Source organism: Oncorhynchus clarkii, chromosome 2 (genome assembly GCF_045791955.1).
Source record: "Oncorhynchus clarkii lewisi isolate Uvic-CL-2024 chromosome 2, UVic_Ocla_1.0, whole genome shotgun sequence".
In the NCBI taxonomy this organism is placed as follows: Eukaryota; Metazoa; Chordata; class Actinopteri; order Salmoniformes; family Salmonidae; genus Oncorhynchus; species Oncorhynchus clarkii.
This window is the reverse complement of record NC_092148.1, coordinates 46651699-46676424: the sequence shown is the minus strand read 5'-3', so window position 1 is coordinate 46676424 and position 24726 is coordinate 46651699. Positions and strand designations below refer to the sequence as shown.

At 41.8% G+C, this 24726-nt stretch overlaps 1 protein-coding gene across 1 annotated transcript; it reads left to right on the top strand.

Moving 5' to 3' along the window:
- The first annotated feature begins 353 nt into the window (after positions 1–353).
- Positions 354–23898, top strand: LOC139368450 (ornithine decarboxylase antizyme 2a). Its single transcript, XM_071107359.1, is given in 6 exon segments — positions 354–592; positions 9108–9174; positions 9176–9256; positions 16894–17066; positions 19700–19785; positions 21450–23898. Coding segments are annotated over 6 exon segments (648 nt in total). The 5' UTR covers positions 354–482; the 3' UTR covers positions 21581–23898.
- Positions 23899–24726: the final 828 nt, after the last annotated feature.

Below are 24726 nucleotides of genomic sequence, written 5' to 3'. Positions count from 1 at the left end.
TTAAGTAGTTGAACATGTTATTAATCCAAACTCGTGGAATTTACAAACCTACACATTTTAATTTTCGTCAAAAACAACTTTATATGGAAAGAGTGCCGTTGGTTTGATGGTCTGCACATGCGCAGTTTGGCACAAGACGACCGTTAGACGATTACGTGTTTCTGCGCATGAGTTTAGCTAGCCAACGTTGCCATGACATCGTCTACATACGTGATCGGGGATTTCTATTGGAGAAGCTGTTTCTGCGTATCTTCATACTGTACTGTCTTTACCCAATCGGTCAATAACTAGTGCATTGCTTCCTGCTTTGAGTTACCCATGATTCCAATGGTCGTGTAGGACGGGCATATAAATAGCCCCTTTCCAGCATCAACACTATAGTCAATGCAGAGGCGTCTACGGCTGGTCCTTTTGCGAATTGAAGCCTCATATTATATAGCTAGAACCGCGCCGGAGTTAACTCTAATTCCGTTTTTTTACGGATGGTGCACTTCTCCGTGGAGCTTCTGTTAAATAGTCATTGCTTTGGTTGTCAAAAAGGACATAAAGTTTTCGATTTCCTCGAGGGTATCATGCTGAATACCGAGGAAAGGTAGGCAATGTCTTACACGATTTTGCGAATACATTTCTACAATTATAGATATTTTCCTAATATTTTTTTCCATTGATTTGCTAAACTGACCATTGATTATGAATATTTAAATGCATTAGTTTTCCACCCTTTAACTTTTCAGAATAACACAATAATAACCAGATATTTCATGTTGTGATAATAACTGAATATTTGGCTGTAATTCCTGTCTGTAGGTTGTCAATAATTGCTGGTGTATTCATTATTTGCTTTAGGTTTTTGATTAGATTAATTTACAGTAGCGTGATGCATGTGAATTTTCTATACTATTTATGAACACCAATAGAATAGTATCGATGTCACATACTAGGCCCATTTAATGTAACATGTCCTAATAGCATTTGTACGCCTACATGCATAACATAGACCACATATGGTTTGTTATTGGTTATAGGACATTTTGTATCAATGTATTCAACAATGACCCTATTGCGCACTATGCATTTGCATTTAATTGCTCCAACAATAATTAATTTGGCATATACTTAATATTTTTTTATAATGCTTACCCCTAAGTCTACAACAGTTGTCCAACGAAGTTGTTTTCATACAGCGTTGAAGATGGATCGAATTACCAAAAACATTTCCGCCTTGTACTTTCTGCGCACGGGACATTTCATTTTGTGCAGTGTCAGTAAACGTAACCTATTTTCTTGATGCTCAAATGTCGCACTAATACCGCATATTTTCTTAGAAAGTCAAATCAATAGGGTTAGTATCACTTTAATATAAATGAGATGTTAATACGGAAAAATATAGATGCACCTCTTATTATTAGGCTATTGTTGCCATAATCTGTCCAGGTGCCATGCCTACCTATGACCTGATATCACCCCCATGCCTAGACCTACTTAGATTTGTTTTGCTTTCATCTATAAATCAGCTTTGTGTCAAAGTGGAAATTGCTCCTCAGGACAGGGTTGCTTAGCTGTAGTCGAAGCATCAGAGCAACAGTAGCTTCCTAGACTAGCCTATATAATGACGTGATGCATCCACAATGCTATCATCTTCAGAATCTTCTTCCATGTTCCATCAGGAGAGTCATTTATAGCCTATCACTCAATCTTGGTAAACATGGTACTGCCTTTTCAAGAATGAGTGTCAATGTCCACAGCAGTATTCCATCATCATATACCACCAGCCTGTCTCATAAAAGTATGCATTACATGATATGCAGAAGCTAAGAATATAAAAATAGCCTACATTGAATATTACATTGACAACATAGTATGTGTGTGTACCATGAACGCATGTGCATTCATGTTTTACATGTGTGGTGGCAAGCTCAGGGTCCATTCACTAGCGTGCTAGCTTATGTCCCTGTCAGCAGAAGGCATCAGCTGCCCTACATCACACAGACACACACTATTACACAACCAGCCGAGCCCCCAATGGGCTTGGACTAGATTATATTAGCTTGTGGCTAAAGCACCAGTGGAAACCTGTGTGGGATGCTATGGACGCTATCTGTTTAACAGTACGATTTTCTTACTAGTCTAATGCGATTAATTTCTATGGATGATAGGGGAACACTTTGAATAGATCATATGAGGCTATGACATGCTGTACAGTACACTGATCTCCTCAAGGGATCACCTTGTGATGTGCTGTTCTGTCCTAAAATGGCATCCTGAATGCAACTTGATACAGTACTGTAGGTTAAGACAAACGTCATATAAACATTTTTGTAAGTAGTAGGTTCTGGCTGTCAGGTGACATTTACTGTGGTCGTGATACTCTTGACCTAAGCCAAGTCAAGAGTGGAAAGGGGATCGGGACGGGGTACACATGGTGGTCTCCAATGAGCACATGCAGCTCGAATTACCAGAACTTCTCAGTTTGGTATCCTGGGTTTTTTTAGAACCGAGAACCTACATTCACACTTATACGGTACAGCTCTAAATCTTACCCATCAAGTTCATGGGAACTTTTGGTTTGCTATGTAGGCAAGGATTTGTTTATCCAGTAGGCCAATGGTTAATAGTATATTGTTGACTCACTTAAATTGTATAAAACTAGTTCTAAAATATTTGGAGCAGCTCAGGTTTGACACTTAGATTAACTGGCTAATAAGAGGTGGTTTGGCCATTCTCTCGGAGCTAGTCTGTTAGCGTTTTCCTGGAAGACTTGCGAGGAATAGTATCCTGTTTTGAAGCCTTCTGTTCCTTGGATGTGTGCCACACTCACAAACTCTTAACCAGTCACCAGGGCAAACATAGAATCCAAAGCCATTATCTAAGGAATAATTAACTCAAATCAGGCTGCCAAAGGTTGAAACTCAAACAACTGCAGCACCAAGAGAAATGGACTGAAAAAAACAAACAGTTTTATTAATAATTTCAGAACTCATGATATTTGAAATAATCTAAAAATCCTGACCAGACAAAAAGCACTATGGGTTTTGGATTTACCTATCACCTTCAGACCATATTATTTATCGACCTTCCATACAGTACTCTCTCATTGCACTGCAGTGTATTCTATATTAAACCCTAAAGCAGAGTTTGGTATGCTTGCCTGGGTTCCAGTGATTATACAACCACTCTCTCACACTCTCCTAACACAAGTCCCGGGAGAATACATGGTGCATGACGCACTTATATCCTTGTGTCCCAGTGCTGTGCCTGCAACACAGATATGATTAATACCTCACCCGTATGTTAATACAGTACAGTGCAAGCTAGGTCACTGCTGCATGACTTGAATAATGTTTATACTAGGGTGCAGTGGTTTTTGTTCGTTTTTCAACTTGTGACTGTGGTTATTTAGCCTAGCGCCCTTTGGCACTAGGGGGGGTCTGAATGTCAGAGGGCGAGAGTGTTGCCTTTCAAAACAAACTGGCATTTCGTGCAAGGACAGGAGCTTTCCTATATAGGGGAATGGAAAAAGGTGTTGGTTCTCAGCATTTTATTAGCAGTGCCACCATTATTTAACCCTAACCGTAACCTCCTTAGGAAGTTGGCAGAACATTGCGCTTGCAACGGCAGGGTTGTAGGTTCGATTCCCATGGGGGACCAGTACAAAAAAGTAAAAACAAAACCTGCACTCACTACTGTAAGTCACTCTGGATAAGAGTGTCTGGTAAATGTATAAAATGTAAAAATGGAATGTGCCCGAGAAAGTGTTAGCACAACTAAGAATGCTGAGCGGGTTCAAAACTTTTTAGGAGCTGTGACCCTCCTGAAACTTTTGGAATGCTCTCGTCATCTCATGACACATTAATCATGTGGCTAGTGACAACAAATAAATCAATGCAAGTCACCCACTAGGAGTTTCCATGATTCGCCCAAAGAGCATAATTTTTTGCGCTGCTAGATTTTGCGCTGCACATTTGGAACAATATAATCAATAGATTAACTAAATCAACTATAAGAACAGCAACTGGTAAATAATGCTCTCTCAAAACCTTTCCAAGGTAACTCCAAGAAACCACTTTTGATTGAATTACTAACTGTATGGGGCTATAAACAAACAAGAAACCACACACCCAGAGGCAGCATTACTGGTGGGCGGAGACTTGAGGTGAGACTTAAAACCGTTCTACCTAACAGGAAGTACCAGTGACATATGGACGTACGGACGTGGTCTGATGAAGCAGACGCGAGGCTACAAGACTGTTTTGCTAGTACAAGCCTGGAATATGTTCTGGGATTCATCTGATAGCATTGAGGAGTTTACACATCAGTCACGGACTTCATCAATACATTTAAGCACTAGGCTAAAGGCTAGAGCTACCGCTTTCAAGGAACGGGACACAGACATGGACACATAAAAGCCAACTATGAACTCCGAGACATAAAAAAATAAAAAAGGACATAGGAAGTGGAATCCCATTTACACCAGCTCCGATGCTTGTTGTATGTGGCAGGGCTTGCAGACGATAAACAGACTAAAATGGGAAACCCACCCGTGAGTGACAAAGAACTTCCAAATGAGCTAAATGCCTTTTATACTCACTTAGAGGAAAACAACACACAGTCTTGTATGAAAGCCCCTGTTGTTCCAGAGTACTGTGTGATTTCGCTCTGTGGCCGATGTAGGTAAAAAAATTTAACAGGTTAACACTCGTAAGGCAGCCGGGCCAGACGGAATACCAGGGCGCGTTCTCAGAGCATGCACAGACCAGCTGGCAAGTGTCTTCACAGACATTTTCAATCCTCCTTGTCCCAGTCAATAATCCAAACATGTTTCAGGCTGACCACCATTGTCCCTGTTCCCAAGAACTCAAAGGTAACCTGCCTCAATGACTACCGCCCTGTAGCACTCTCATCTGTAATTATGAAGTGTTTTGAAAGGCTGGTCATGACACCATCATCCCAGACACCCTGGACCCACTCCAAGTCTCTTACAGCCCCAACAAAGCCACAGATGACAAAATCTCAATTGCATTTCACACTGCCCTCTCCCACCTGGACAAGAGGCGAAATAACTGTGAGAATGCTGTTCGTAGACTACAGTTCAGTCTTCAACACCATAGTCCCCTCCAAGCTCGTCGCCAAGCTCGGGACCCTGGGACTGAACACCTCCCTCTACAACTGGATCCTGGACTTCCAGAAGGGCCGGTCGCAGGTGGTGAGGTAACAACATCACTGCCACGCTGACCCTCAACAGAGAGGCCCCACAGGTGTCTGTGCTTAGTCCCGTCCTGTACTTGTTCACCCACAATCGCGTGGCCACGCACAACTCCAACACCATCATCAATTTTGCTGTCGTCACAGAGGTGGTAGGCCTGATCACCGACAGCAATGAGACAGCCTACAGGGAGGAGGTCAGAGACTTGAAAGTGTGGTGCCAGGACAACAGCCTCTTCCTCAACATCAGTAAGACCAAGGAGCTGATTGTGGATTACAGGAGAAAGAGGGGAGAGCACTCCACCATCCACATCAACAGGGCTGTAGTGTAGCGGGTCAAGAGCTTCAAGTTCCTTGGCGTCCATATCACTAAGGGCTTAACATGGTCCACACACCAAAACAGTTGTGAAGAAGACACAAGAAGATGCTCTCAGGAGGCTGAAAAGATATGTCATGGGCCCTTGAATCCTCAAAGTTCTACAGCTGCACCATCGATAGCATCTTGATTGGCTGCATCACCACTTGGTATGGTAAATGCACCGCCCGTGACCATAAAGCACTACAGAGGGTGTTTAACTCTGCATCATTGGGAAGGGCTCGTAAGCAAGCATTTCACTGTAAAGTCTACACCCATTGTATTCGGCTCATGTGACAAATAATAATTGATTTGAAAAAAGCCTCTGAACTTACGTGGCTAACCACCAGTCCACACTAGCTGCAGGCGATATATACAGACACTCCCCAGAGTGAATGTGACCCCATACCAGGGTTTCCGTCAGCCAGTAATTGTCGGCTCAGTTTTTGGCCGATATCTTTTTTTCTCTCTTTTTAAGCTGATGAATAAAATTGGCAACGACAAAAAATCCCTTTGCGAATTATTTTTTTTGCCTATTAATTGATGGAAATACCAGTCGATGGAACTACATTACGCTGTTCAATTGAATTGGCTGTTAAATTAAATTGGCACGCACGTGTATGTTCTTTATGTATTATTGTTTTATGTAGCCCAGGCCTACTGGTGGTATGAATTTGGAATCTGTCGTCCCACAGTCTGTTAGGAATAGGCGGTTTCTTTATCTACAAGGTGACCAATAGAACAGGTAAATTTTTCTACTTTGGGGTGTAGTAGATTGACATAGGCTAGTGATTTTGCTATTTGTTACTTGTCTTGTTGCCTGAGGGAAAGTAAATGTGGACAGTTATGCCTCATTTACATCGTAACGTGTTTCATTATGCCATACGTCATCTTCATGCAATCTTGTTCAGTTCCTGGACGGAGAGTTTAAGAAGGTTTTCACAATGCAAGATACGATTGTGGAGAGCATAGTGCCTTGTCAGGGATCGCATTTATTTTGTGAGATTGTCAAATATGACCTTTTTATTCAAGACAGGTGGAACCATATTGTTTCAGTTGATAATAAAACAGTTTTCCTGAACTTGTTTCTATAGCTTTATAGCAAGTCAAGATAGCTTACAGAGCAGCTAGCTAGCTAAAATCTAGGCTATACTGTAGCTAGCGACCTCCACCTAATAATTATCATAAAAAAACAAACGTCATTACCATCACAAACTAAAACGGGAGGCAACAGTCATTAAGTATAATTGGCATAACAGTAAATGTGTATTGTTTAACATACTATTAAAATAGTACTCACTTATAGGAATGTGTAATTGTTTACAAGTTGCTAGCTATCCCATAAATCCATCGTCCAAAACCACATATTTGCATCTTCTTCAGTGGTTTGGCAACTTCCTGTTCTTCGACCGTAAGGGGGCTTTGTGGACGGTCCCCATTCAAACGAATTACCTCCGTGGCAACGTAATGGACTACTTATGGTTAATATGAATGGGGCATTATTATAAAATCTTCAAAGTACACATCGGAATTCGGTAAGAAGGACCCATGTTGTTGCGTCCTCGACTTGCATGGTCTGTTAAAATGAACTACCATATTCTAAATGTGATTTGTCATTCTGAGCACTGTGGTTGGATGCCCTAATCGGGTTATGCACCCAATGCGTATGGGTCCGGTTAATTTCTGGTAAATCAAAATGTTGCCGGTCAAATGTGCGGCGGCACATTTTCTTAATGGAAATACTGACCCATGCAATGTTTTTGTAAGCCCCCTCGGGAGCATCGGGCTATTCTTACTACTGGCCTGAAACTAGGCCCCGTAACTCCAAACGACCGAGATGTGTGTTCCTGGGCCCCGACGAGGCTATTTGCAGAGGTGTTTACAGATCATGCGCTTGTTTGTGATGCATGCCTTTCCACCACAAGCCAGAGTCTTTCTCTTCACATCACAGTAGTTCCTCTGCTGCTGGTACAAGACTTAGCAGCCTCTCAAGTCAAACCACAGTGTAGTGTGACTTTTCGATTTAAGTGCTGATAATTTCATAGCTTTGAAAATAAAATCGTTTTGTATTTTTTTCCCATATTGCAACAATGGGTAGCATAGACAACCCCCTTCCTGAGTAGCTACAGTGTATGCGCACATTTGTTCCATAACAATATTTTCAGGACCGGAGACCAGAGTTGGCTACCCCTGACATTTTTATTATTTACTTTGTTTATGGTTTAGGCTGGGTTAGTATTATTTATTACTAGTCGAAAGGCCCTGAGGCCAAAGAGTTGATTACACAGACTTGTTTACTTGTCTGCCTCGGAGAAAGTTAAAACCAGCCATGCCTGTCCAGCCTGCCTTAAAGCTCAAGGTGAAGGCCACTGATTTTGTACATTCAGTACTACCTGCGTCTGATAAGAGGCTTGGTGGCTGCTTTAGTCTTATGGGATGTTTACGAGACGTCTTATGAGAGCAGACAATGACAAGTACAGCCACAGCATGTCATGTTATAATGTACTATTCTTCAGGCCCTGATTAGACATGACTTGGGAAAATAGGGCAAGCTGTTCCAGCCAAGGACTGCAGTGAGGTGAACCATGAATAAAACAGAGGGGCGGGCATTGACAGGGGCAGAGCTAACACTTAACTTCAGCAGGTTGTTATTGTAAAAGTCCATTTGTTCTCTATGACATCACCTGCCTCAATGAAGGTTGAGGTTGCTGAGATTAGATGCAGTGCAGATGGCACACTGCTACTTCTCAAACACATAACTGTATTACTTTGCCTTTGGCATAGGCAGGAGCAAAGAGGTGTTGTTACCGAGGTGCTGTTATTTGGTGCTATTTGTGGAACCGCACTTAGATTAACACTAAGGTAGGACTGTCCTAGTGCCAGTGACGCAACAAGCTGGCAAATTGAACACAACCAAAGAAAGACATAAATCTAATGCAAACTGGGCACTTTTATTACTTGGGCGCTTGGTTCCCATTAGCCATCCACTTTCATTAAGTGTATTAAAATCATAAATGTCCAAGTAGAGTAGCAACGGGAGGTATGTGGGTTGACTTTATGACATGGCAGTGCACCACTTAGTGTTATTGTAACGGTGTCTGCATCCCAAATGGCACCTTATTCCCTGTATAGTGTGCTACTTTTGACCAGGATCCATAGGGCCCTGGTCAAAAGTAGTGCACTATGTAGGGAATAGGGTGCCATTTGGGACAGAACTGGTACCTCTAGGAAAGATGAAATACCCTGGGCCCTTTTAACTACATATTGATCCTGGTCCTATGTTGAAACACTGAATCAATGGTTTTACGGAAATAGTATCTCCGCCAACATTTTATTAAGTTAATAGCTGCCAACAGACACAAGGCTGGTGAATGAGACTAGGCAAATCGTATATATCCCAAACCTTGCCCCAAACCTCTAAAAACCAACAAACCTGAACCTGAATGCTCAATCAGTCAAGTGCTCCTGCTTTTCATGTCTCTTTCATGAATCCTGTGGCATGGTCATTCATCTCTCTCTCTTTCTTTTTCCTTCTATCCCCTCTCTGCAGTTCTTTGTTAGTGGGCTCCAGGTTCCACTGCTCCAGGCACCAGGCTCCGGGGCCTCTGTGGTGCTCCTGATGCCCCTCACCCACACTTGAAGATCCCGGGTGGGCGAGGGACTGGCAGGGATCACTCTCTCGGCCTGTTACTACACAAGGTGAGAACACCCGAGGCAACTTCATTGCAGCCACTGATCAACAAATCACATCAACCCGTAAATACTCCTTAAGTGATCATGATAAACGAGTCTGAGCCTCGTCTTGCTCAAATGGATCCCCTGAAAAGCTGAATATCATTGAATGATTTATGCTCTTTATGCTGAGACAACACAGGAATCCTACATGCACTTCCTATTTTGCCCTGATCACCCCATATCAGCATGTATAATGTACACCACAGTGAACTGTATACACAGTGTACTGTCAAAGTAATAACCTGATAAAAAGGTGTCTTATGTACAATTATGGTACATGAAAATGCTGCTGATCTATAGCTCTGGCAGACAATATTGAAGCCATATATGGTTTGAACAGAGGCAGTCAAAATAACTGAGATAGATTATCAACCATAGACTCTGTACATGGTGATAGAAAAAGTGTGCGTTGTCCAAGAGTTAATATCAAGTCAAATAAAATGTTATTTGTCACATACGCCAAATACAAAAGGTGTAGACATTTAGTGAAATGCTTACTTACGAGCCCTTTCCCAAAAAGTACAATAAAGAAATAGTAACACAATAAAATAATGAGACTATACAAGGACTACTGGTACAGAGTCAATGTGTAGGTAATACAGTGCATTCGGAAAGTATTCAGACCCCTTGACTTTTTCCACATTTTGTTAGGTTACAGCCTTCTTCTAAAATCAATCTACACACAATACTCCATAATGACAAAGCAAAAACTGTTCTTCTGAAAAATGTAAATATCACATTTACATAAGTATTCAGACCCTTTACTCAGTAATTTGTTGAAACGCCTTTGGCAGCGATTACAGCCTCAAGTCTTCTTGGCTATGATGCTACAAGCTTGGCAGACCTGTATTTGGGGAGTTTCTACCATTCTTCTCTGCAGATCCTCTCAAGCTCAGTCAGGTTGGATGGGAGCGTCGCTGCACAGTTATTTTCAGGTCTCTTCAGAGATGTTGGATCGGGTTCAAGTCTGGGCTCTGATAATTGTCCCGAAGCTACTCCTGTGTTGTCTTGTCTGTGTGCTTAGGGTCGTTATCATGATAGTAGGTGAACCTTCACCCCAGTCTGAGGTCTTGAGTGCTCTGGGCCAGTTTTTCATCAAGGATATCTCTGTACTTTGCTCCGTTCATCTTTCCCTTGATCCAGACTAGTCTCCCAGTCCCTGCCAATAAAAAACATTGTGACAGCATGATGCTGCCACCACCATGCTTCACCATAGCGATGGTGCCAGGTTTCCTCCAGAGGTGACGCTTGGCATTTAGGCCAAAGTGTTCAATCTTGGTTTCATCAGACCAGAGAATCTTGTTTCTCATGGTCTGAGAGTCTAAGCAGGCTGTCATGTGACTTTTACTGAAGAATGGCTTCTGTCTGGCCATTCTACCTTAAAGGCCTGATTGGTAGAGTGCTGCAAAGATGGTTGTCCTTCTGTAAGGTTCTCCCATCTCCACAGAGGAACTCTGGAGCTTTGTCAGTGTGTCCATCGGGTTCTTGGCCACATCCCTGACCAAGGCCCTTCTCCCCCGATTGCTCAGTTTGTCTGGGCGGCCAGCTCTAAGAAGAGTCTTGGTGGTTCCAAACATCTTCCCTTTAAGAATGATGGAGGCAACTGTGTTCTTGGGGACCTTCAATGCTGCAGAAATGTTTTGGTACCCTTCCCCAGATCTGTGCCTCTACACAATCCTGTATCGGAGCTCTACGGACACGCACTGTCAATTATGGGACCTTATATAGACCGGTGTGTGCTTTTACAAATCATGTCTAATCAATTGAATTTACCACAGATGGACTCCAATCAAGTTGTAGAAACATCTCAAAGGTGATAAATGGGAACAGGATGCACCTGAGCTCAATTTTGAGTTTCATAACAAAGGCTCTGAATACTTATGTAAATAAGGTATTTCTGTTTGTTTTTTAATAAATGTGCAAAAAAAAAAAATGTAAATAATGGTTTTCACTTTGTCATTATTGGGTATTGTGTATAGATTGACGAGGAAAATGTTTCATTGTATCCATTTTAGAACAAGGCTGTAAGGTAACAAAATGTGGAAAAAGTCAAGGGGTCTCAATACTTTTCCGAATGCACTGTATGTACATGTAAGTAAGGGTAAAAGTGACTAGGCAATCAGGATAGATAATAAACAGAGTAGCAGGACACACTTTCACTCTTCACATACGCTGCTATCTGTGATTTGATTAACTGTTCAGCAGTCTTATGGCTTGGGGGTAGAAGCTGTTCAGGAGCCTTTTGGCCCCAGACTTGGCGATCCGGTACCGATTGCCGTGCGGTAGCAGAAAGAACAGTCTGACTTTGGTGGCTGTGACAATTTTTTGGGGCCTTCCTCTGATAGCCTGGTATAGAGGTCCTAGATGGCAGGGAGCTCAGCCCCAATGATGTACTGGACCATACGCACTACCCTCTGTAGAGCCTTACGGTCAGATGCCAAGCAGTTGCCATACCAAGTTGTGATGCAGCCAGTAAAGATGCTCTCAATGGTGCAGCTTTAGAATGTTTTGAGGATCTGAGGGCTCATGCCAAATCTTTTCAGTCTCCTGAGGGGGAAGAGGTGTTGTAGTGCCCTCTTCACGACTGTGTTGGTTTGTTTGAACCATGACCATTAACCCCGAATCCTTAGTGATTTGGACACCGAGGAATTTGAAGCTCTCTACCACAATATCCTTTGGGTTCCTAATAACCATCTGTGCTACCGTGGATGTTGAACACACACATTTATTTATTTATATTTTTTTTTACTTTTACCCAATTTCGTGGTATCCAATTGGTAGTTAGTCAAGTCTCATCGCTGCAACTCCCGTACGGATTCGGGAGAGGCGACGGTCGAGAGCCGTGTGTCCTCCGAAACACAACCCAGCCAAGCCGCACTGCTTCTTGACACTGCCCGCTTAACCCCGAAGCCAGCCGCACCAATGTGTCGGAGGAAACACCGTACACCTGAAGTGTCAGCGTGCATAGCGCCCGGCCCACCACAGGAGTCGCTAGAGCGCGATGGGACAAGAACATCCCTGCCGGCCAAACCCTCCCCTAACCCGGATGACGCTGGGCCAATTGTGCCCCGCCCCATGGGTCTCCCGGTCGAGGGCCGGCTGCGACAGAGCCTGGACTCGAACCAGGATCTCTAGTGGCACTGCGCCACTCGGGAGGCCCCAAGCACACACATTTGAGTCTCTTTGTAACTGTATTCGCACCTGAATCTGCTCTACCCTCCTTCTCTTTGCAAACACTTGCACACACACAGGTGTGTCCTTGCCCCAGACATGTGACTGTCTCAGAGTGGGCTAAGAGGGTTAGGCTTAAACAGATCAGTCACACCTGTGATATCAACATCCTTGCCTCACGTATGAAAGAAAGAGCCCTTTCATTGACAGCAGAAGGCTCGCAGCTCTGCTTCTACCCTCTGTTTTATTAGGTACCACCAATGAGAAGAGAGAAAGAGAGGTGGAGGGTCAACATTAAACACATTTAATAACAAAAACAGAGGTGGAGTGGTATTGGATACTGTGTCCAGTTCAATTTCTGAATTGACTGATGTTGAAATTAGTTTTACTCAGTGATTTATATATATATATATATACAATAGTATAGTTTTAATCTCAGTTTTGAGATTATGGGGAAATGATTAGACCAAAGGCGAGGACACAACAGTTCACCTGACACAAGAATGTACTTTTCGCAGCAACGAAATCTGAAAATACTCTGGATACATTCAGGAATATTCCTGGAAAATGTGTGGTAGGTGAAACCATAAGACAAAAACATGACAAGGGTTTGAGTGAGAGGACATACAGAGGATATACAGCCAAATTCTCTAAAATGAAATGGGCGACTTATTGTGGAGAAATTAACATTCAATCCTTTGACAACAGCTCTGGTGGACATTCCTGCAGTAAGCATGCCAAATGCACGGTCCCTCAACTTGAATTATCTTGGCAAAGGAGAAATGCTCACAATTTGAGAGAAATAAGCTTTTTGTGCATATGGAAAATTTCAGGGATCTTTTATTTCAGCTCATGAAACATGGGACCAACACTTTACATGCTGAGTTTATATTTTTGTTCAGTATATATTTTTCTTTCCATGATATTGTAAAACGTTGTTTTAAACAGTACAAAACAATTGATCTCTAACAACATATAGCCTAGCCTAACATTGAACGCATGGCGACAAACACAGGCACATAATTAATGAAACTATTCGATGATCCTGTTTTTATAATTTGTTTGAATAAACACATATAGGCCTATATAAAACTTGACAAAACATTGCTTTATTGTAGGTATATGTAGCCTACGCTACTGCGTGAGAGCTGCATGGAAGAATTCCAATGCCTATGTTAGAAATGGCAAATAAAGAGACATTTCTTCTCCTTTCTCTGCCTGGCAAAAATGTACATTTTCTATGACTGGAGACATTATCAGAATCTTTTTAAGTCAACAAAAAATACAGGGAAGGCTATATAGCCTGCCACTGACAGTCTGCTGCTGACAGTTCTGTGGGTTCATTGTGTGAATGAATGTTTGAATATTTCTGTCTGTTTTTTGTTTTTGTTGCCATGCATCATTGCGACAATGAATCAATTTAGCCAATGGGATCACATCACATCACATCACACCAGAGCGAATAATTTTCAGTATAGCCTATGCTACTTGCTTAAGAGCTAGAGAGAGGTTGAAGGGATAGGGTAGTTGCCAGCGGAGATGCGTGAATTACAAGAAGGGAACAGTGAAATATCCGCCGGAGTTTAGGTTACCCATATCAATAAGTGGTGTCACAGATTTAGATGAAGCACTAAAATGTAAATGCAGGCTTAGTGTCAACATAACTACCCAATGCTTCACTAAAATGAGTCGATGGCTAATAGGCTATGGACATGTTGCGTTTATGGGTTTCTATTTTCGAATGGTTGTCAATTTCATCTTCATAGCCTAGGCCTACAGTGACTTCAGAAAGTATTCACACTGACTTTTTCCACATTTTGTTATGTTAGTCTGAATTTAAAATGGATTCAATTGAGATGTTGTGCCACTGATCTACACACACAATGGCAAAGTATAATTTTGTTTTTAGAAATGTTTTGAAATGATTTTTTTTTTAAGGTAAAGCTGAAATGTCTTTAATCAATAAGTACTCCTGAATGTATTTAGGCTTGCAATAACAAAGAGGTTGAATAAACGTTTGATTAAGTCACAAATAGCACGGACTATGAGTGCAATAATAGTGGTTAACATGATTTTTTTTGGAATGATTACCACATCTCTGTACCCCACACATACAATTATCTGTAAAGGTCCCTCAGTCGAGTAATGAATTTCAAGCACAGATTCAACCACAAAGACCAGAGGTTTTTGGCAAATAAATAAATATTTTTATCCTGAATACAAAGCATTATGTTGTTTGGAGCAAATCAAACACATCACTGAGTACCACTTCATATTTTCAAGCATAGTGGTGGCTGCATCACATGGGAATGCTTGTCAACTGCAAGGACTATGGAGTTTTTTGTTTTGTTTCATAAAAAGAAACAAAATAGAGCTTAGCACAGGCAAAATCCTAGAGGAAAACCTGGTTCGGTCTGCTTTCCAACAGACCCTGGGAGACAAATCACCTTTCAGCAGGACAATATGCTAAAACTCAAGGCCAAATGCACACAGGAGTTGCTTACCAAGACAACATTGAACATTGAGTGACCTAATTAAAGTTTTGATTTTATACCGACTTAAATCTATGGCAGAACTTTCAAATGGATTTAGAGTAATGATCAACAACTGACTTGACAGAGCTTGAAGAGTTAAAAAAAAAAAAAAAAAAATGGCCAAATATTGTACAATCCAGGTGTGCAAAGCTCTTAGATTTACCCCAAAATATTCGCAGTTGTAATTGCTGCCAAAGGTGATTCTAACATGTATTGACTACAATATATCTAATCAAGATATATTAGTGTTTTATTTTTCATTCATCTTTAAGTGTTAGAATTTCTCTTCGAGTATTTTGTGTAGATCGTCAATAAAAAAATACAATTAAATCCATTTATAATCCCAATTTGTAACCCAACAAAATGTGGAAACAGTCAATGGGTGTGAATACTTTCGGAAGGCATTGTATATCACAGCTGTCTCCCCTTAACTGCATTGTTGTAAGCTTTTCACGGTAAAGCCTGTTGGTATTTGACGCATGTGACAAATACGATTTGATTTTAACTTTCCCCCTCAATTTACATGATAGGCTACATTGATTTAGCATGCTCCAATAATGTAGACTAGTTGTTGATATCCTACAGAAAGGATTTAAAGCTAAGGCAAGGTTTTTGGGGAAAGGAGAAATTGATTTGCTTATGTGTCTGAGTGCGATGCGCTGCAGGTGGCTTTGGTTGATGGGTCCTTTTAAAGTGTGCGTGTGTGTGTGTGTGTGTGTGTGTGTGTGTGTGTGTGTGTGTGTGTGTGTATCAGTTTGCTAATTCTCTCTATGTCCATTCAGAAAGTTTCCTAAAATAGGCCTAGCCTGTCTGGACTCCGACCTTGCGGTGGTCCAGAGAAACTGCACTACGGCAGTGATGCTGGGGTAATAATTACATTGTTAGATAGGCCTACAGTGGATTGAAGCATGTTGCATATAATTACCGTTGGAGTGCATAATTACCATGGTGTTTATGCCAACATCCAATGCAACGGTGTCCCCCTCCCCCCAAAAAACAGCACAATATAGTCTAAAGGTACCAGCAGTAGGCTTACCATGTAAGAAGACACGATTCTTTTGAACCTAAAAGACAATCTAATCAAAATTGTATGAGTAGACCCTCTCACAGTTGAGGCTTAAGGGTATTATAATAGCCTGCAGATGAACAATATATTTCAATGCTATTTTCTAAGACACACATGTCAGTCAGACGTTCAATGATAGGCGACAGTACGCATTCATCTCATTATTGTCTCTTTTCACCCACGATAGACATAATTGTAATCCAAACCCAACCTCGTTGTGATGCACTGAGGTTCCAAACTCAGTTATAGACAAGACAGACTTTATGACCAACGTGATCCTATTTACACTTTGTAGTAAGTTTTGACACAAAAATCTATGTTTCTGACTCTCATCGATGCCACATGGGCCGTTTTCAAAGGGATTTTTTTTTTTTGTGTGTCAGTCAGTCTTTAAATAGATGTAATTTTGTTCTTGAAACATTTAATTGAAATACTGTAGAAAATCCATTAATTCCTATGGAAGACTGCTCCTACTGGGGAATATGGCTGACTGGTGGCTTTTAAGCCTCTCATTGGCCAATACATAGCATCAGCCATCCAGGGTTTATATACTGTACTTCATTGGTTTTATCTCAAATATTCCATGGGAAACTCATGGGATTGAATACAGTCAATAGAAAAAAAACTGCATTCTTTTAAGGTTTAGAGAATTTAGACCTCCCATAATACTCTAATCCCCATTCCCACTCTTTTGAAAAACGCCAAGGCCACTGTTCTCTTAAATGAGCTAGGAGTCAGAGTGCTGTGTGAACAGTTTGTATGACGCAAGCACACAAATTATCTTCAGGAAATGTACCTTTTCGTCTGTCCTCCCTTCCTCTCCACTAAAGGACGAGAGGCTTACGGTGACGCGGGCAGCTCCTGTCAATGGGACACCAGCCATCCTGCACTTCCACTACCAACTGAGCGAGTGCCGCACGGCCTGCTGGGAAACAGCCCTCTCCTCAGACAGCCTCTTTCTGGAGATCCCCGCTGGGGCGCTGGCGGAGGGCAGCAAAGAGGGGTAAGCATAGGCACACACGCAGAAGGACAGACAGGCAGGGTGTTACACACACACAGCTCTGAGACACATACCCCTTGTTAAGACCTACCAGCTTGCCTGCAGACACCCATTACAGAAATGTTGGATGTCCTGTTAGGTTACTAATTTCACATGCAAGTTATACTCTGACAACATTTTATAGTATAAGGACAATGGAGTGTGCACATGCTAACAGAAAGGACGAGGTGGGTAGCTAGCTAAGTGTGTCATTGTAGCAAAGTATTTATCAACAAGAAATCTGATCTAATTTTCGTTCTATTATCTATTACCATGATTGATTTTGGCCCAATAGGCCTGGCACATTACCTCTTTTCAATGAGCGTTCAGTTTTGATAGGATTATTTTATCTAAAAATCCTTTAGGCCTACCTACAGAAAGAAAACTACACATCCCTGCACAGCCTGGTAAGAGTGGCACAAAGGATGTTAAGCGTCTCCAGTGGCTCTGCAAGCGCTGACAGGGTATTCTCCTCTGCTGGCCTGCTCTCCAGGGACCAGACTCTGGCCAAACTCATGTTTCTAAAAATGAATTCAAAAGGCACATAAGACTGAGCCTAATAAGGCATTTTTTCAATTTGAATTGAATTCTAAGTAAGTCACAGTTTATGTGCAATTTATAATCTATAATTATTTAATACAACTTAATGTTTAAATTCTGAGCGCTTAATGTCCCTGCCAACCTAGTGTCACACATTCAAATGCTTCATTATTTATTTATTTGAAGGCTATAGCCTTGAAATAATGTAAATAATATAGCCTAAATAATAAATTAGGCTACCTGTCTGGCTCCTGACCTATTTAGAGTGTTTATATGCTGTTTAATACTGTATGACATGTAGCCTACTTGAAATTATAAGCACCTTTTACAGTCACTTTTTCCTGTTATTAATTGAAAAACTTTTCATTCAAATCATATTTTATTTAACTCGGCAAGTCGGTTAAGAACAAATTCTTATTTACAATGATGGCCTACCCTGGCCAAACCCGGACGACGCTGGGCCAATTGTGCGCCGCCCGACTGGATTCCCAATCACGGCCAGATGTGATACAGCCTCTATAGACTGTAGTGACTCCTCTTGCACTGAGATGCAGTGCCTTAGACTGCTGCGCCACTCGGGAGATTTGGTTTCAATACTTCAAAACCAAATGGTAGGTCCAGGTAGTCAAAAATAAATAGATGTGTGTTGGTTAAATTGTGATTTGAATGAATGGAGTGAATTTTTAGCAGCAGTTTAATTTACCTTTGAGCTAGGAGCGGTTTTTAGCGGAGCAGTTGGAAAGGACGTGGAGCGCCGGAGTGGTGTGCAAGCCACCGCTCCATGAGCAATAAGTGGGATTTCCCGACCACTCAACTCCACTCGCATACTCTGATCTGGACCAGAGGAACACCTTTGTGAGAATTCTGTTAATTGACTACAGTTCAGCATTCAACACGATTGTTCCCTCCAAGCTCGGCACCAAGCTCAGAGCCCTGGGTCTGGACACCACCGTCTGCAACTGTATCCTGGACTTCCTGACGAGCAGACCGTAGGCTGTGAGGATTGGCAACAACACTTCCACCAAACTGACTCTTAACAAAGGGGCCCCCCAGGGGTGTGTCCTCAGCCCTTCGCTGTACTCCCTGTTCACCCACAACTGCGTGTGCACGAACTCAACGGTTGTAGGCCTGAACCTACAACGACGAGTGAACCTAAAAGGGAGGAGGTAGGTGAACTGGTATTGCGGTGCCAGTACAACAACCTCTCCCACAACGTCAGCAAAACAAAATATTTGATTGTTGACTTGCTCCGATCCACATGAATGGGACTTCTGATAGAGTCAATTGTTTTAAGTTCCTCGGTGTCCAAATCACCAAGGACTTGACATGGACCAACAACATCACCAGTAGTCAAGACGGTGCAACTCTACTTCCTAATGCTCCTGAAGATATTCGGCGGAAGAAATCTAACTTACAGCATTTTGCCATGGTACGGAGAGTAAAATGTGCAGTTTATAACGCGATTCTACACATTTTGTCACGAGGGGCACATGCCCTGTGTGCTTGTTCGGTAATCCGGCCATGCATGCATGTCCCTTACATATGACTAATAAAACTTGAAAAAATGCCTTTCAGGGAGGCTATTCTCTCTCTCTAGTCCAGTGTTGTTTCCCAACTCCGGTCCTCGAGTACCCCTAACGGCACACATTTTTGTTGTAGTCCCGAACAAAAAACACCTGATTCATTCAACTTGTCAAGGGCTTGATCAATATTTGACAAGTAGAATCAGGTATGTTTCTTCTTGTCAACAGGGCCACTACAAAAATATGTACTGTTCGGGGTACTCGAGGACTGGGGTTGGGGAACACTGCTCTAGTCCTTTCCTTTTATGAATAGAAATGAGCCATTTACGCGGCGTCGTCATGTAATATGTCATCAGTGTCATGTCAATATCCTCTTCGCACGGCATTGGCGCGGTGCCAGCACAGCGTCTTCTCCAACACTGCAGAGCTAATTCTAAGGGGCACTGCAGCTGCCACTGCATTATTATGTAAGTCTACTCTCTTATGTAAAAACAGTACATCATCTCATTCTCTCCCCCTTCTCTTTCTCCCCAGGCTCACCAGCCTGCTGGAGTTTGCTGAGGAGAAGCTGAAAGTCAACTACGTGTTCTTGTGGTTCGATAGAGCCAGAGAGGATCGATGTAAGCGCTCCACTATTTAGTGCAGCTAGAATTCTTATTTGAAACAACAACAAAAAATGCCACCCCGCCTCTGTTTTGGTGAAAAGCTCTGGATGGATGCAAGGACTGACCATCCATGATATCAAAATGATAGTTTTAAACATGTTGAGGCTATACACTGTTTGTTTACATTTACATTGTTTTACTCTAATCTTGTAAACAATCTTATATTTTGAGTTCTGATGAGGTATGACATTTGAACTAGGCTCATGGGGCATTTATAATTTATATTCTTAAAGAATCAATGGCTATATATCATTTATGTATAAGTCACAAATGGATGAATCAACTGCCAATAATGGGCACATAATTGGTGGTTAGCATTGGCATGCTAATTCATTTCCATATAATGTATTTGGACTGTCCCAAATGAGATGTTTAGACTATGATAAACATTGGAAAGCAAGGGTTTCAGTTCCTTTCCAACTGTAGAACATTTCCTTGGAGAAAAAAAACATTGAATGGATAATGACATTTGATTGAGCTATCCTTTTTGGACATTAATAACGTCCATGAAATCAAACGATCATAACTTATAAGTACACTATACATAAAAAAGTATGTGGACACCCCTTCAAATTAACCACACCCGTTGCTGACCGGTGTATAAAATCGAGCACACAGCCATGCAATCTCCATAGGTAAACATTGTCTGTAGAATGGCCTTACTGAACAGCTCAGTGATTTTCCACTTGGCACCGTCATAGGATGCCACCTTGACAACAAGTCAGTTCGTCTAATTTCTGCCCTGCTAGAGCTACCCCGGTTAACTGTAAGTTCTGTTATTGTGAAGTGGAAACGTCTAGGAGCAACACACCTCAAAGTTAATGTATTTAATGTTCAGTTTGTATGCTCCAGAAATGGTCAGTGTCATTGCTGTGATCCATCATCAAGTACACTTTAGACATGGGTCCTTACAGCAAACATTCACTTAAAAAATATATGAGTTGCAATACTCAATCAGCTTTGCTCAGCGCAAAGTACATGACAAAATATGTACTTTTCACCAAAACATCTGAAATGGTACAAAATGTCCTAAAATCTTTGTTTTACTGCAATATAGTACTAATCCAAACTCACAATGGGGTAGGCCTATGCATGTCTTTTTTTTAGGGGGAGAAAGATTTTAAAAAATTATACCTTTATTGAACTAGGCAAGTCAGTTAAGAACAAATTCTTATTTTCAATGACAGCCTAGGAACAGTGGGTTAACTGCCTGTTCAGGGGCAGAACAACAGATTTTTACCTTGTCAGCTCGGGGATTCGATCTTGCAACCTTTCAGTTACTAGTTCAATGCTCTAACCACTAGGTTACCTGCCACCCCGCCATCTAGTAGAAAGCTTTCCAAGAAAGTGGAGGCTCTTATAGCAGCAAAGTGGAGACCAACACCATATTAATGCCTATGAATTTGGAATAAGATGTTCGATGAGTAGGTGTCCACATACTTTTGGTCATGTAGTGTATCTTGATTATAGAAGTGGCAGTGATGTTCTAGCGACGTTAAGCTGAGAGAGTGCTTCTAATCTGGTACCCAAGACAGAACGGCCACAACACTGGTTAATCCGGTCCTGGTCCTGCTAGGTTCACTAACTTCTCTGCATGGTCTCTCTTTTTCTCTGAACAGTATCCATCATAAAGACTTTCCACTACATGGGCTTTGAGGTGGTGAAACCCGGCAACCCTCTGGTGCCGGCTCGGACAGACCTCATCTTCATGGTCTACTCTCTGGAAAACAGCAGCTCCGATGAGGAGTGAATGAAACACCGGACCACCCTGCCGCTCCCTAGCCCACCCATGACCCCCACAGAACCCCTCCCGCCAGCTGCCTTCATCCCTGTCCCCCATCCTCAAACTGTGTGCCCCCTCCCTAACCCCAAAGATACTCTTCCACCCAAACCTCTACCTTTCTCATTGATTGGGTTGTCACAATTTTGTAGACTCTATTATAAGAGGGATGTGCTGCTTGGGGATGCTAAGATCTCTGGTGATACATCTTCCCCTGATGAGCACAGCGGTGGAGCATGGAAGGGCGGAGCTTGGACCGAGTCATCACCCGATTGGTTCAGATTTTACTAATCGCCCCACTCCATGCCAGGCTTTACATGCCTGCCCACAACAATCCAACAGGGTGACTTTTTGGCTGGAAGAAAAAGCATATCTATACTCTGACAGCTTGCACGGAATATCAAAGAGCCTGACTTGGGTCTTTTAATGTACAGTAGTTTCTATACAAAGCAGGGCTTGTTTAGTAGGGACAGTAATGTAATGGGTAGCATAAGGGAATTATCTTAAGGGGATATTTGCCTGGGTATGGTTGGGTCAACATGAATGAATGAATTGTTCTGCTTGTATTTTTTCTATGATAGGGACAAGTATAACACTGATCTTTCCGTTACAATTGCATTCATTCTATAACATTTTTTTTCTTTTTCTCAAACTGTTGGGTATATTAAGTCTTCATTCCTACTTTTGCGTCATTATGATCTTTCAGCTTACGGTTTTCTTATTTTCTTACCAGATTATAGTTAGCGTGATATTGTTAGTCTCGTTTGATATTTGAAAGCTGAGCGAAGGTCGTTGTTTTGAACGTTGGGTCAGGGCAATCTAGTTCACAGCTCTCTGCAGCAATGACGTGCGTTCCCCTCACTTGAGGTCGCTCAGCTACGCAATGAACCAGTGAAACTAACACCTGAATTATTGAGCCAGTAGAGGTACATCGAGAAGAGTGGAAGAGCATTAAACATAAATGTTGTAATCCATTCTCACTCGGCACATAAGTCACCACATAAATATGGCTAGACTTAGCCCCCATCATTTAGCATGGGCTGAGACAGCTCTTCCTGGTTTCAATCCCAGTTAAAATTCATATCTTTGTATACAGTTCTATCAACCAGAGCCCTTTTGTACTAGTAGTACCACCCCCGACAACACCTCTGCTCAGTTGAAACTATTTTGAAAGGGTTGTGGTGGGGCCTTTTCCGCCTAAGAAAAGAGTGCAATGTTCTCTTTTACACTTCAGTCTTATTTCCCACATTCATCCCTAGCTACCCAAAGCAATGTGGCAAAAAGGAAAACAACCCATGAAGGGAAAAGTCACAACACAAGCACTTTAGGTAGCCACGTAAAATCGAGTGGAAGTGCATTAGGGTCCATTACGGAGATGTGGCCAGCGCCTTCTATTTTGTTTTGCCGTGCAAACCAGACAGAATTGCCAAAGAAATAGTTCTACATTCAGCAGTAACAGTTAAAAAGTTCCGGTCAACAGTAATCCTATAGGATACTGGCTTAAGTTTCTTTCTCACACTAACAAGATCCCTAAAACAGTGCTAGGGTGACCTGGTTTGTTCAGGAAAGCAGTATACAAATATTTTCCCCTACCAATAGCATTTTGTCTCAGAGGAACATGATCAAGAGTGATGTGTGCTTGGGATCCTATGTGCAGGGGGCTTTCATTTTTGCATGTGTGTAGAGGTTGAGTCTTCATAGATGGGTTTAGATGACGTCACGAAAACTATACACACTTCAAGTTGTGATTCTGATTGGCCAGATATCTACCAACAATGACAAGAATCTGCCATGTGGGGAATTGTAAATTACTCATTTTAGTTGGTATCAAGAACATGATGAAACTGTTTTGACTGATTTCATGTCAATGCTTATGGGAAACTTTTGCTAGCTAGCTAACCAACCAACAACTGTAAAGATGTATTTGAGAGAGAAGTGTTCATTATGCAAATGCATTTATGATTTCAATAAACATTGAAGAAATATAGTTTACAAGTCAACCCAGTCGGTTTTGCCCCATAGTTGCGCACGCGTCAGTTGTGTTGCTAAACAACCAACCCGTCTAGCTGTTGAATGAGCAGTGACGAAAACGAGTCTATTCATCTTCAGAGTTATATTTTTATGTATCTTTCTTGTTTGATAGTTTCTTATAGCCTAGTTTAGTTGTTTTGTTTACAGTGGAATATAGAGAATCATTCAATGGCAATCCATACTTGTATACCTTTTTAACTTTTTCTGTCCGGAAAAAAATCAAATAAAAATCTATCTCGCTTGTGTTTGTTTATCCATCGGGATGTGTGTGCATAGTTGCTGACAATTGAGAGAGAATGTGTTTGAGTAAGAATTTATGTCCCTGGGTTTGATCCCGGGCTTTGGCACCATAAAAAGGAATATAATAAACGGTAATAACCGACTCATGAGCACCATTATTTGACAGCCAGACAGAACCTGTACTGACAACGGTCCAACAAACCGGTTGTTTAATTTAGCATTTAATCTTCTGTAATTGGCAGTAATTAGGATGATGTAGTGGTGACGCTAAATAGGGTCGGTCATATCCTCCTACAAAACATAAGACAAAAAGTAAATTGTAGAATTAGAAAAAAGTGCACTGTTATTCCTGCACTGATGTTATACGTGTTGACTTCATAGAAGTCAATGTCATCCCCAGGGCTTTATTCCATTTCCTGCACCATTTAGACTTCAGTGGTCTGGCCCTGACAAAGACTTCTGTGAAGTCAAACCTTTGCTTTATTGCTGCAGTATGATACAATGGGGAACAGCAATACACCATGTGTGGGCCTTCCCTTTATCTCAGATGTAGCACAAATACATTTTGGGTCTGCTGTCTGTCGGCCTACACTTGTGTGTGTGATTGTGAACTACCACCTCAACCTTATTTAGACAAGGCTTTACAAAACCTCAAAAAAGGTATACACCAACAGTAACCTAGTGCATGTGAGAGACAAAGATGTTGGGATTAATGGAATAGGTGAGTCAAATGCAGAGTTGTTTATCATGAATGAGTAGGCCAAAGGCTATAAAATGCTCTTTTCCTGCTGGGCTCTCAGCTCTCTTGCCGATTCAACCAATAATCTTCAGACTGTTTCCGGGAA